Source organism: Cebus imitator, unplaced genomic scaffold, assembly GCF_001604975.1.
Source record: "Cebus imitator isolate Cc_AM_T3 unplaced genomic scaffold, Cebus_imitator-1.0 Scaffold391, whole genome shotgun sequence".
NCBI lineage: Eukaryota > Metazoa > Chordata > Mammalia > Primates > Cebidae > Cebus > Cebus imitator.
The window spans coordinates 1,670,332-1,685,490 of record NW_016107706.1 but is presented as its reverse complement, the minus strand read 5'-3'; the positions used below and the strand labels follow the sequence as shown (position 1 = coordinate 1,685,490).

Sequence of the window (15,159 nt, the reverse complement as noted above, 5' to 3'; positions counted from 1 at the left end):
CATTTTGAATAATTATTATAAAAGCTTTCTGTCCTAGAATAATTACGGCTTTCATTTATTGAAACAAGTAGTCAATAATTGCCTAGCACTAATGTATAAATAAGAAACTATATTTCTATGTCTTTTTAATAAAATATCTTGTAAAGGAGAAAGCATTTCAGTGCAAGTTACTATGTTTCTTTCTTTACAGAAAGCCATGGCTGAAACCTTTTACCTTTCTAACATTGTGCCTCAGGATTTTGATAATAATTCTGGATATTGGAACAGGTGAGGGATGAGAGTTTAAAAAACATGATTCTATGGAAGATAAATGAAGTGACAGGAGAGTGTACTGATTGCCTAATAGCTATTTCTGTGTTTGTTTTTCAAAAGCTAAGCCTCTGAAGGCAAGTACTTTGGGCCAGTTTTCTTTGTTACGTTTTGGGAGTACAATCTTCTGTGGAAGATTAGACTTCAAAACATAGCCTACCTTTTTTTTATCATAGTTGCCCCTGTTCAAAAGTCCAAGTTTTGAAATAAATTACTCAAAATAATAATCTTAATAATTGAGGCATCATCTTTTTTGAGTGTGTTCAGTGAACACTATTATTTTTTCTTGTATTCCAATATTTTTTAGCTTTTTTAAAAAAACAGTTTTGGCTAGCTAGGCGCAGTGTAATCCCAGCACTTTGGGAGGCTGAAGCGGGTGGATCACCTGAGATCAAGAGTTCAAGACCATCCTGGCCAACATGGTGAAACCCATCTCTACTAAAAATATAAAAATTAGCTGAGTTTGGTGTTGTATGTCTGCAATCTCAGCTACTCAGGAGGCTGAGGCAGGAGAATCACTTGAACATGTGAGGCGGAGGTTGCAATGAGCCAAGATTGTACCACTGCACTCTAGCCTGGGCGACAGGGCAAGACTGTCTCAAAACAAAACAACAACAACAGCAACAACAACAACAAAATTTTGTATTTCAGGAGCTCCTGAACTTTAGGACAGGATCAGTGGTTCATGTCTATAATCTCAACACTGAGAGTCCAAGGCAGGAGGATTGCTTGAGGCCAGGAGTTTGAGACTAGCCTGGAACATAGTGAGACCTTGTCTACTAAAAATTTAAAAAACTAACCAAGTGTGGTGGTCCATGCCTCTAATCTCAGCTACTCAGGAGGCTGAGGTGGGGAGGATCACTTGAGCCCAGGAGCTTGAGGCAATAATGAGTGGTGATTGTGCCACTGCCCTCCAGCCTAGACAACAGAGCAAGACCCTGTCTGAAAAAAAAAAAAAAGTTCCTGAACTTAAAAAAAGTTGGGTTACAGTTTAATATAACTATTAACCAGTTTTTGATAGAACCTAACTATAAACCTGGGCCTTCTACATTTTTCTGGCACTGTTAGGTGGTCTCTTTATGCATCTAAAACTAACAGTTTGAGGTTCTTTCAGGCGATTGTTTTTCCCCATATAGTACTTTGTGATTTAAAATGATTAAGAGAGCACCCTGCACCAGAGAGAGACTTCAGCAGTTGTCAGTCACGGCCACATTTGTTTCACCTACTAAAATGTAACCACGGTACTATTAATGCCCCTAAAGAATTTAACAGTAATTCTTTATTACCAATTTCATAGTCAGTGCTCACATTTCCGTGGTTGTCTTTAATTTTTTGTTGTTGCTGGTTGGTTTGAAGCAGGATTCAAACAAGATAGACATATAAATTTGATTGATACCTCTCTTCAATTGGTGTTATCTGTAGGTTTTCCTTTCTTTCTTTTTTTTTTTTTTCCATTTATATGACTTGTTTTTTTTTTTTTTTTTTTTTATTTTTTTTCCTTTTTTTTTTTTTTTTTTTTTTTCCATTCAAATTATTTGTTGAGGATCTAGGATATTCATCCTAGAGTTTCCTTTCCATATTCTGGATTTGCTGATCACATACCTGTGGAGGCATTTAACATTTTCTTTTCCCAAGAGATAAATTTCTGGGAGGAAAACTTTACCTTGTAATTGGGCATATAGATACATATGCTATAAAAATAGTTTAAAAAGTATATTTTTAAGGCCAGTCAAGTTAAGCAGTGGGAGTAGTGAAGGAACAAAGAAGTATGTAACTGGTTGTGAAGAATTAGTTGTAAACACCATTGCACTTACACCAGCCTATAAAAATAATTAGATTTTACTTTTTAGATAAGAAACTGAGGAATGAGGACATGCATTGCTATCATTTAGAAATCTCTTCCGACTGGGCTAGGTGCAATGGCTCATGCCTGTAATCCCAGCACTTTGGGAGGCCGAGGTGGGCAGATTGCTTGAGATCAGGAGTTAGAGACCAGTCTGGGCAACATGGCGAAACCGTGTCTCTACTAAAAATTCCAAAAACATTAGCTGGGTGTGGTAATGTGTGCCTGTAATCCCAGCTACTTGGGAGGCTGAGGCAGGAGAATTACTTGAACCCAGGAGACGAAGGTTGCAGTGAGCCAAGCCTGGGTGACAGAGTGAGACTCCATCTCAAAAAAAAAAAAAAAATCTCTCCCAACTGCAGTGTAAGAAAGTACATATTAAAATTACTTGCCATTCAGGTGCCTGTAATCCCAGCTACTCAGGAGGCTGGGGCAGGAGAATCACTTGAACCTGGGAGGCAGAGGTTGCAGTGAGCCGAGATTGCACCACTGCACTCCAACCTGGGAACAGAGCGAGACTCTGTCTCAAAAAAAGAAAAAAAGGGAAAAAAACCAAAACATTACTTGCCATTTTTATCTGGTGCATTGACAAAAACAGCTTTAAAATGATAAATCCCAGCGTTATAAAGATTGTTGTGAAACTGTTGTGGTGTAATTTGGATTTTTGAGTAAATTGATATAACCCTATTAAAAATGTTAGTTTTACATACAGTGACAAGTCTTTAAAATAAATTCATTCAGTAATTCTGGTCCTTGAAATTTATCCTAAGGAATTAATAGAGTGTTGCATTATGTAAGAAATGTTAACATAAGCCCAGTTGTTCTGTGAGAGGAGTGGTTGAATAAAGCGTATCATCTTGTTGGATTGATAAATACTTCTTGAAAGCTGGTTGCGAACTATGGCATAAAAAAAAGTTTAAAGTTCATGAAATTCGAATTCCAGAATGTACTCTGCATGTAAAGAAAAATATCTTGTAGTTTTGTTAGTGTGTGTGATTTTAAAGTTTTTTCTGTGCAGTAAGCAAACTGGGAACATCATTGTGTATATGCTTATAATGTTTTGTGCCATATTCTTGTTTAAGTTGATTTCTCAAGTGCAGTTTTTCTTGGCATCTTGCATAGGGATTGATATGATTTGCTGCTGTCTTGTGTACATATGTGAGAATATCATACTTTTTAAAATTTGTTTTTCAGAATAGAAATGTACTGTCGAGAGCTGACGGAAAGGTTTGAAGATGTTTGGGTGGTATCTGGGCCTTTGACCTTACCTCAGACTAGAAGCGACGGAAAGAAAATAGTTAGTTACCAGGTAAGGATGTTTAGTAGTCAGGTTTATGTTATCATCTCACTTTGCATTTTGCTTTTTATTTTTATTAAAGATTTTTTTTGCATTCTACTTTTTAATTTAACTTAACAGTATTCACTGAACATCTATTAGGAGTGATAGGCATAGAGAATATAGTGATGGATTAAAGCAACTATTGACTTCAAGGAACTCACGGTTTAGAGTGGAAGACAGATGTTAACAGTTAATTACATTAAAGTGTGACATGCTATAATAGAGATAGACACACATGGTGTGCTCTTGTAGAAGGACTGATGGGCTCTACTCATATGGGTGAAGAACATTTAAAAGAGAAAGAGATGTTTCGCTATACCTTGCCAGATAAGACTCAAGTGGAGACTCAGGACTCCAGAGGCTGGAGCAGTATAAGCACAGGACAGTTACAGTCAACATCTGGGATTTATGTATCATTCATAAAGATTGGAGGGTTCTGGGATTTATGAATCATTCATAAAGATTGGAGCTTATGTTACAAAACAGTGTGGGTGGCTCAAGGGGGATGACGATTTCTGTAATAGCAGGTGGACGGGGTGAGATAGATAATACATGGCTATTTTATGATGAAGACTTGGGTTTTAATTTTTACACACTGAGAAGTCATTTAAGCATGGGAGAAATGTGATATCTTTTGGGTTTTATAAAGAGTATTCTGGTAGCAGTATGTAGAGAGATAGGTGGGAAAAGGTAGGATTTGAAGGGGAGATTAGAGGCAAGGAAATGAGTTAGGACATACAAGCAATTGGAATGAGGGATAATTCAACAACACAGGGAAGAGTAACCATCAATTAATAACTTGTTTGCGCAAGGAAGAGGGAGAAGTTCCAGGATAACATCCAGATTGCAGTGGGAAGAAAAGCTTTTCTTCTAGAAGCTTCTTTTTTTTTTATATGCAAGATACGTGAGCACTTCCATAGACTGAAAGAGATATTAAAGATAGGAGAGTATAATTAGTGGTGTGAGAGCTTCAGACATCTAATGTTGCTGGGAAATTCTTAGCTAACCTTCCATATTGGCAGTTTACAAAGTGGTGTACCTGAAGAACAAGTGTTCTTATAAAAAAGCATAACATTGAGTCTCATCATGCAGAAATACCCTGAGGATTCTGCCACGAGGGTGGCTGAAATGTTGTACTGTACTGTGAGGTCTGCAGAGGGTAGGGAACAGGTGGAGTGAAGCAGAAGAGGTGGCAGAGTGAGTAAAAAGAAACATTGAAGGACTTGTGGGTAAGGCCAAAGAGGAGATATATTTGTAGGGAACACCTAGCTCAGCTCTGGAAATAAAGTAGATAGTTAATAAATGCTAGTTAGGTAAATGATGACTTAAGCAAGTCTGTGATAAAATTTAATAACCTGAGGAACAGATCTGGGAAACCAAACAACAACAACAACACTTTGAGCGTGTGTTCTGTCCACTGACTTGCTTATTATCAACCTGTCTAGATTAGATGTGCAGTCATGTGCAAGCATACAAGCATTTGTATAGGTCCATATCAATAGCCCACTTTCTCCTTTTCCACACAAAATTATTGATCCAACTACTTGTGTTAAGTGGAAATGGTAGAGTAGTTTTTTTTCAAGAATTCTCACATCCTTAGAAAATTCCAGTACATTTGGGGGTGAAGGAAGTCAAAGGAATTAGTATTTTAAAATTAATTCATTTAATTTCTTTCCTCTGATCAACTTGGTAATTTTAGTATATTTTATAATCTTAGGAAAAAAATGGCTTAAAGCCCTCTGTATTATTTTTCAAATATTAATTATTCTTGGTCTTTGTTAAATCCTCTTTATACCAGAAAAGAGTTTCTTCTAGCTTTGACTTATATATCAGAAGTGGTTAAATTACAGTTTTATTTGTGCTTTGTTTTCATAAAATTGAAAAAGTTATATGATTAACCTGTGTAACAGAACAAAAATTTGTACCAATTTTAAAAGAAAAAGTTAGCCAATAATTACAAGCATTTCACCATACAGTTTTTTGTTTGGATGTTTCTGTAAGATATGTGCTGCCCAAATGCTGTAGTGGAAAATGTATTGTTTTTCTTAAGTTGGATCTAATTTTTAAAAATAGAACTGATAAAAATATATCTTCTAGCTCTTTTTGCTGAAAAGGCCTAGAAGCAGTTGTATGCCATTAGCAATGAGCATATCTTGAGACCCAGATATTGGTTTCTAAAAACCATCTCCTTCTGAAAAGGCTCAGCACTTAGAAAAATGACTGATTCTGGGGGTGGTACGGAGAAAATTACAAAATGGAACATCTTATGCCAGAAAGCCAAGAAGTGCTCAGACAAATGGTGGGGATATGTCAGAAGGACATGTGAGTCAGCTTGAAGGAGCTCCCACTTAACGTATCTGGTGCTACTATATATCAAAATAACATGGATTATAAACCTATCGAATTAAATAAGAATCCATACTCAGTAGGTAAATACATAGGGTGTAAAGAAAAACGTCTGCTTACCATAGAATGTCAATTAGTAAATTTGCAAGGATGAAAGAGTTATAAAAATCATTTTGCACATATCACCATAACTGATTCAGGCAAGAATCATCACTAGCTAAAACTAGGGAGTGAATGTTGTATGAGGAATAGGATATTTACATAGTCTAAAAGTATTTCCTCATAAATTATTTATTAATCACAGTGAAGAAACAACCCCATACCCAAGTGATCAAGTTTAGTATTGCTAGTAATGGGACTTGCTGATATGCCGTACTTCCCAGGGTGATGCACTGAGGAGGATAAATAGCAGGCATACCCCAATGGAGGATCGTGCTGTGAAACAGCTGACTTGTAATTTACAAATGTGTTCGTGTCATAAAAGACAAAGGCTGAGAAACTATCTCTTCTAGATTAATATATTAGAGAGTCATGAAAACAAAATGCATAATATGATATTAGATTAGATCCTGGACCAGAAAAAAGTTGCTAAAAAGGATGTTATTGGGAGAATTGGCAACAATCAAGGTCTGTAAATTAGGTAATTGTATTTTTTTCAGTATTAAGTTTCCTAATTTTTATAATTTGCTCTGTGATTGTGTAAGTAAATATCTTTGCTCTTAGGAAGTATATCTTGAAGTGTTTAGGAGTGAAAGGGTGTGTCTGTGACTTTTAAAAAGTTTAGGGAAAATAGAAAGAGTGATAAAGGAAATGGAGCAAAATGTTAACACTTGGTAAATCTGGATGAAGGATGTAAAGGAAGGAGTTCTTTGTGCTGTTCTTACAAATCCTAAGCTTTTAATTCAGAATTTAAAAATTACATACTAAATACTATATAGGTGTTTAAATAAAATATTAAAAGATATATTTAAAAAGTTTTTAGTGAAATGATACTCAAGCATGTTGAAGCTAGCCATGAAGAATTTCAAAAGAGACCTGTCAGCTCTCCTCACCTTATTTAGTGTCATATGATCGATCATGTGAGGTCAGTCAAGATCAGCTTCCTGAAGAGTACACTTTGAGTAATAGCCTTGTTTTCTGTTTTTATTTTAAAGACTTGGTGGTCTTAGGTATTTTCTTTCAGATTCTGGGCTTTTAAGCTCATATCATTCGTTTTCCATGTCTCTTAATTTATAGAACCTATCCATGCTCACACTAGCAAATCTTTAATTCAGTAGATCATCAATTCAGCAAATCTTCAAATACCTATCATGTTGGGAGGAAGGTATGCAGAATTATAAATGGCATGCCCCAACTACGTTCTTGACTACTTCCTTCCTCTTCCGTACTTCACATCCTGGTAGTCATCTCTCACTCTTACTTATTGTGAACCAACAACTTTTCTTCTTTTTTTTTTTTAAAAAAATAACTTTTACTTAGACATGCTGAAGCCCTGAACACCTGCAGTATTGCAGAGGCCTCTAATGAGTTTCTCTGCCTCCAATTGTGTTGGCTACCAGTCTGTCTGGAGTCCAGAAATCATGACAGAGAAAGAATATGTTGTTACTTTCCTGATTCTTAGAACTAATAAAAAAGGAATAGCATTAAAAGGACAGAAAAGGAAACTTTATTTTTACTGAGATTAGGGAATGTTCACAGTTCTGTGTCAAGGAATTTTTCAAACAATATGTGCAAGATAAAGTGAAATTTGGACCAAATTATAAAGGATGTTAATTTGACCTGTCTTCTCTTATCAAAGCATGCGACAGGGTAAGGGAGTTCAGACCTACCAGTAGCTGACCACAGGAGAAATTTCTGGTGTTTAACTTGGAGTTTATCCCATTACCTTGCAACAGTAGGAAAGGCAGCGTGGTTATAGTTGTTAAAATAACGTATTTCATGTCAGATCCAACCTTGTACCTTTGCTTTGGCACTTGCTTGCATGTGGTCCTGGGAAAATGACCTAACTTCTTTAAGGTTCAGTTTTATCTGTGGTGTTTGGAAAGCAGTAGCGTTGACCTCATTGAATTGCTGGGATCGTTGTTAGCTTGGTAGTTAGCACATAGGAAATGTTCAGTAAATGTTAGCTACTATTATTCCTTTGGAGGCTAACCTAAGAATGAAGACCAGTGTTTTTTGTATTCTTTGGTGCATGTACTCATATGATTTCTAAGATTTTTTTTTCTCCTTTCTTGTCTACAGAAGCTCAAAGGTCAGGTGCCTCTTTATTAATTTTAAAGCACAATTTTTGTAGTCTTCTAAGCAGAGATAATGCTTTTGAGTTCATGAGTTCATGTTATATTAGGAGTTGTGAAATTAGATACTTATATTAAACATGATTTAGTCTTGATACTTTTTTTCCCACATGACATTAAAGTCATAATTGCCAAACTTTCTTTTTGCCTTGAATTTAAACTTAAAAAAATTTTAAATTATGCAATTATAAGTGCATAATGATAAAAATGTTGAATCTTAAAATGTGATTGTGGAGTATATGACATTGTAATGAAATTCAAACAGTAAAAGTAGGATGCAAAGGTAAAGTCTTACTTGTACTCCTTATCCCGCTATCCAGTTTTTATTTGTTCTGGTGCTTATTTCTCTATCTCAGAATGAGTGCTAAAATATATTTTTAAATTGCGACTTGTCACTTATTAACAGTTAATTTATCTATAAAATTATGAAATGTATTGTTTACTTCTCGTACTGCACCGTTCTCTGCTAGTAATATACTTAGTTTTAGTTCTTCTGTTGGTAAACTTTGCAGCATATGCTTTACATAACATACTTCAACCTTTATTCTTGATCTGTTATTTATACTTGTCAAGGTTTGTAGCATTTGCATTTATGTTTGCTAGCTATAATGTGGTCTGAGCTTTGCCTATAGCAGAGATTATAAACCGAGGCCTCTTACAGCAAGTTCAGCCCATAGAGGTATTTTATTGGGCTCATATAACATTTTTTTTTTTTAATTTTTTCATAGAGCTAGGGTCTTGTTCTGTCTCCTAGGCTGGAGTGCGGTGACACGATCATAGCTCACTGTAACCTTTATCTCCTGGACTTAAGAGATCCTCCCATCTCAGCCTACCAAGCAGCTACGATTACAGGTATGCACCACCACGCCCAGCTAATTTTTAAGTTTTTTTTGTAGAGATGGAGGGGTCTCACGATGTTGCCCCAGCTGGCCTTGAACTCCTGGCCTCAAGCAGTCCTCCCACCTCCACCCCTCAAAGGGCTGGAATTAAAAGGCGTGAACCACCACTGCTGACAGTATGTTATTTTTTAATTAGTTGATAGTGTGTAATTATTGGGAGATTTTATATAAGTCCAGATTTTAGCTTTTCTTAAATCAGATGACTCCATAACAATTGGCATATTCTTCCATAGGCAACCAGTTTACAGGAGTATCAGCCTTCTCCTTGATTGAACACACATCTTCAGTTCACCATCGTCTTTACCTGGCCCGTTGTACTCATTTACATTTCCTGTCTAGCCCTTGTCGGTATTTGAGCTTGTAATCCAAGGTCTGCTGGAAAATATTTAACCAGCATTCGTAGTATCATGAGTGTGTAAGTAGTGTGTTTGCACCTGTAAAGAAGTAGAGATAATTCTGTATCATTAAATCAATGCCACTTGAGAGAGAAGTGTTACCACAAACAACAGAAAAGCTGAGAAGTGGTGGTAAGGGTGGCAGTGTATTATAATCACTATTTTTTAAAATGGAATCTGTTTTCACTTTCTAATTCAGACAGTTTAGGTCATTTAACCATATCATCATATGATTTTTTTTAAAAGGTAAATTAGTTTTTTCTTGAAGATATATTCTTGGAGCCCTCTGGCTTTCTGTTCTCATTCGGATTACTTGTGTGCTCCCTCCATTCCTTTCTCCTTTATTCCATTTCATCTTTCCTTCCTTTTATTCAGTAGAGACTTAACTAAGCTTCTACTAGGTACGGGTTGCTGTTCTGGGTGCTTCTGATATAGCGGTAAACAAGACAGAAAAGAGTACCCTCATGGAGCATGCGTTATGATGGAGGAGATACACAGTAGATAAAATGCCATGTAGAAAAATAAAGCACGGTAAAGGATCCTATTGGGATGGGAAATAAAGACAGGGGATGGGGCAGAAACCTAAGTGAAGTGAGGGAGCAAGCCACATGAAGAGTTCTTCCGCTAGAGCAAGTGCAGAGACACAGGTGAAACTGGGGTTTTCACGTTCAAGGAACAGTGTTCTGCTCAGTGTGACTAGAACAGTGTAAGCAGGAGGAGGAGAAGGTAAATTGTAGAGGGAGGCAATGGCAGGAAGTGTGGATTGTATTAAGTGAGATGGGACGCTTTAGTGTTTTGATCAGGTTTGTAGCATAGTCTGGTTTGCATTTTTAAAGTACACACCAGCTTCTGGTGAAGAAGAGAAGAAAGTGTGGAAACTGGAAGGCCAGTTAAGAGACAGATGGAATTGTCTACATGAGAAATAATAATGTGAATAGGGTGGGGTGGTGGAAATGTCGAGAAGTGTTCTGATTTCGGATGTGCCTGAACGTGGTCAGCACGCCGACGATGTCGAAAGCTGTAATGAGATTGTATGACTGAGTATAGACAGGAGAGAACATGTATAAGTGAGTATAGACAGGAGGGAACAATCACTGGAGTTCAGAACCCTGCAGCACTTTGTCAGTGAGAGGTCAGGAAGAGGAAGATCCAACAAATAGTCAGAGGAGCAGCCTTTAAGGCAGGAGAAAAACCAGGGGGGAGTGATGTTCCAGAAGCCAAATGAAGAAAGCATTTGAGAAATGACCGTTTGCAATCCCAGTAAGCTTTTTTAATTTTAAGTCATCTATACATCTGTCCTTTTGTTTCTTTTCATTATACTCCTAGCTTGGGTCCTTAAATTCCTCTTCCTCCTTAAATATGATCTTAAATCCCTCTTTTTCATCTCCCCCATCTTTTTTTTTTTTTTTGAGATGGAGTTTCACTCTGTCACCCAGGCTGGAGTGCAGTGGTGTAATCTTGGTCCACTACAACCTCCAGCTCCCAGGTTCAGGCGATCCTCCTACCTCAGCCTCCCGAGTAGCTGGTATTACAGGCACATGCCACCATGTCTGGCTAATTTTTTGTATTTTCAGTAGAGATGGAGTTTGACCATGTTGGCCAGGCAGGTCTCAAACTCCTAACGTCAAGTGATCCACCTGCCTCAGCCTCTCCAGGTACTGGGATTACAGGCATGAGCCACTGCAGCTGGCTCCCCTTTTTTATAGATAAATTTTTTTGCATTGTTGGAGTATATCCTCAAATTTTTTCTGGAAGAGTCAATGGATAGTAAACTTTCTGAGTCCTTGCTTGCCTGAAAATGTCCTAAAACTCTGAAAACTCTGAAGATGGGCTCAGGAATCTTTATGTATGACAAGCTCTCTAGGGTAGTTTTATATATACCACCATTCTTTTGTTTTAATGAGGATGCTCTCTTTATTTGACATGAAGATGGAGAAGAAGATTATGAGGTCACAGGAATATCTCAAGAGGGATTACTCAAAGCTGGTATCACCAGGCCCTCTGCCAGGAGGACTTTCTGGAAGGAGCAGCCAGCTCACAGATACCCTGGATCCCTCCGTACCAGTCATAAAAAAGTCATGACCATCCCTTTCTTGCCAATCTACCAGAGCTCCAGGGGAGAAAAGTGGAAAATTGTTTGGTTTTGGCCCAGGGCCAGCTCCTCAGTGAGTAACTTGAAGAAGTGGGTGCTGTGGCTGTGGTTCTCCTCAGTGGTGTCCATTACGCCTGTGGAGGAGATGCACAGCCGCACACAGGGCTCAGTGGACCTGCTCAGCACCATGGACAGTCCCGCCGCACCCGTTGTGTTCACGTGCTTCCTTCATCCAGTGCTCCACCGCTCATGCTCACATCCTTGGGTTTGCCTAGGATGGAGGCAGTGGCGCAGAGCCATTTCTCCAGCCCCACAGGCCCTTGGTTGTTGGGTAAGTTCGTGTCTAGCTCTAGGAAGGACATGGGCCGCAGAAAGTGAGAACCATTCTTTTAGAGAGTATTTTTCTAGCCTCATCTGAAGGCAGAACAAAGGCCTGGTACTTTTGTGAGTTGCACGGTAATTCTGCAGATGAATTTTTTTCAGTCACGCACTTTGATTTTGATACCCTTTCTTTGCTGGAGCACTTCTGAAGGGGTGGCAAAAATATTAATATCAGCTTTGGCTTTTTCCTCTTTGTTTTATCTTAACAATGTCATCACATCCATCTTTCATCTTCCAGAGGTTCATGGCAGTTCTTAGTCCACTAATGCACTAGTCTGTCGTTTTTCAGCACTGCTTTGAATGTGTTCTGTTTTATACCTTTTTACTGCCATTACATATATATATTTATGTGTATATATATGGATATCCATAAATATATATTATATAGATATTTAAATAAAATATTAAAAGATATATTAAATAGTTTATCAGTGAAACTATTTTATATATATCCATAAATAGATATATTTTTTATATATAAGATAAAATCCATATATGGAAATTATATATATATATATATATATTTCTTTTTAATTTGCAGAGGAGCAGACCAAAAACATGTGTTCAGTTTGCCTTTTTTAACTGGAAACCCTGCTTTAATCTCTATTTATTAGTTTTTGCAAAGCAGGTTAATTTTTTTTTTTTGTCTTTTGCTTTTAGCAGGTTAATATTTCTTAATGTTTTATTTGGAAATAATTTCAAATTTATAGAAAGGTTATAAGAATAATAAAAAGAACTTCCCTGTATTTTCACCTAGATTTACTAATTGTTAACATTTTGCCACATTGTACTCCCCCATATTATGCATACCCCTGTTTTTATTTTCTGACCCATTTGAGTTAGCTGCAGATATCTTGTCACTTTCCTTCTAAGTGTTCTGTCATGTAACCACAGAATAATTATCAAATTCATGAAACAATGTGTAGAACTATTATCTAATGTTTAGTCCATATTCAAATTTTACCACTTACCCCAATCATATCCTTTATATTTTTTTCTGATTTGGTATCCAACCAGGATTGAGCATTGCATTTAGTTATGTCTCGATAGTCTCCTTTAATCTGAAGTAGCTTCTGACTCAGCCTTTTGTCTTTAATGACTTGGGTATTTTTGAAGAGTATGGGCCCGTTGTTTCACAGTGTGTCCCTCCTTCGGGTTTGTCTGTTGTTTGCTCATGATTAGTTATGTTTTGGCAGAATGTGGCATGACCTTGTGTCCTGCTCAGTGCCTGACATCCAGGGGTGCATAATGTCAGTTTGTCTGATTATTGATGATTCTAACTTTACTTGGTTAAGGTGGCGTTACCAGGTTTCTTTACCATTTCTCCTTTTGGAATTTGTAAGTAATCTGTGGAAATACTTAAGCATCTTTTTCCTCTTCAAACTTTCACTCAGTAGTTTTATCATCCAGTGATATGTCTTGCCTGAATTAGTTATTACTATGATAGTTGCTAAAGGATGACTTTCTAATTCTTACTCCTTCATTTATTAGTTGACTTTCTACTGTTAGAGCTTTTCCTTGTTATCAGTGTAAACTCATGGATTTATTCTTATTCAATGAGTTTCAATGTTTACTGTGATTGTTCATTTGGATGCTCACATTGCCCCAGATTTGGCCAGTGGGAGCTCCTTCAGGTGTCTCCTGTGCCCTTTTGATGCAGTCTCATCGTTTTTTAACATTTCCTACTTTCTAGTGTAAGGCTATGTTCCAGGCTCATCTTGGCCATCAGCCATTTCTCCAAGGAGCACTGGATCCTTTTAGTGGGGATTGATGTTTAGAAACCAAGATCTGGACAGCAGTTCAGATTGATTCTTGAGTGCTCATTCTGCTGTTTGGTTTGTCAGGTGTGTTAACCACATTTACTTTTAGCCTTTTATAGTGGGTGGTGAGAGCCCCACAGCTCATAGTACATGAATTCTATTGCCTTTAATGGTTCACTGTTGAGAAGGCCTTTCTTCTTTGCTTTCTGTGTTCTAGTATTTCTTTCTTTCTTTCTTTCTTTCTTTCTTTCTTTCTTTCTTTCTTTTTTTTTTTTTGAGATGGAGTCTCGCTCTGTCGCCAGGCTAGACTGAGTGGTGTGATCTCACTTCCCTGCAACCTCTGCCTCCCGGGTTCAAGCAATTCCCCTGCCTCAGCCTCCCAAGTAGCTGGGACTGCTGACACATGCCACCATGCCTGGCTAAGTTTTTGTATTTTAGTAGAGGTGGGGTTTCACCATGTTGGCCAGGATGATCTCGATCTTCTGACCTTGTGATCCATCTGCCTCAGTCTCCCAAAATGCTGGGATTACAGATGTGAGCCACCGCACCCAACCCATGTTTTTATATTTTAAAACAGAGATTGACAGACACTGGAGGAAAGCAGTCACTGTGTTTGTGTGTTATGTATGTGTACATAAAGTTGAATATTGACTCCAAGAATCCCTATTTCTGGAGAAGCATGGTTTTTCAGTTTTCTCAGAAGCATATCAAACTGACTTCTACTTTTATGTATTTATGCTTTTTACTAACAAATATCTTCGCAATAATACTGTTTTTATTAGATTTGGCATTATATTTCAAATCAAACTTTATTTCAGATAGAATTTTAAACCTAAAAACCTTTGGTGTATCTATTAGATGAAAGCAAAATACGGTTTGTTAGAAAAATAAATTGGAAAAATTATCTTGAAATTCTTGCCAGTTTAAGAATTTAGTTGGGCCAAATTTTTATATGGGTGCACACACACGTGTATCTATAAACTAGAGAGAATTTGGTTAAGAAATACAGACGTGTGAGATCTACCTAGGCAAGGTGAAGAGATGAGAAGAGATAGGATACCTGCTGAGAAAACAGCCAACTTAGGGCATTCATATAGGGAAGGAGACAAAAATGAAAGGAAAGGCTGGGGCCTGGTGGCAGAAACGTCAAGGGACCAGGTAAAAAGTTCAGGCAAGAATTTCAAGATAATTTTCTAGCAGGCAAGGCCTTTGAAAAGTAGGCAACTGGCCGGGCATGGTGGCTCATGCCTGCAATCCCACACTTGGGAGGCTGAGGAGGGTGGATCACGAAGTCAAGAGACCAAGACCATCCTGGCGAACATGGTGAAACCCTGTCTCTACTAAAAATACAAAAATTAGCCAGGCATGGTGGTACATGCCTGTATTCCTAGCTACTCAGGAGGCTGAGGCAGGAGAATTGCCTGAACTCAGGAGGCAGAGGTTTCAGTGAGCCGAGATCACGCCACTGCGCTCCAGCCTGAAAACAGAGCAAGATTCTGTC

At 37.6% G+C, this 15,159-nt stretch overlaps 1 protein-coding gene across 1 annotated transcript in view; it reads left to right on the top strand.

Moving 5' to 3' along the window:
* The window catches only part of EXOG (exo/endonuclease G), a 29,786-nt gene that overhangs the window by 6,545 nt on the left and 8,082 nt on the right, over positions 1-15,159 (top strand). The window contains exons 4-5 of the mRNA XM_017508387.2: positions 191-267; positions 3,347-3,461. Coding sequence (XP_017363876.1) covers positions 191-267; positions 3,347-3,461 — 192 coding nt within the window. The remainder of the gene's footprint in view (positions 1-190; positions 268-3,346; positions 3,462-15,159) is intronic.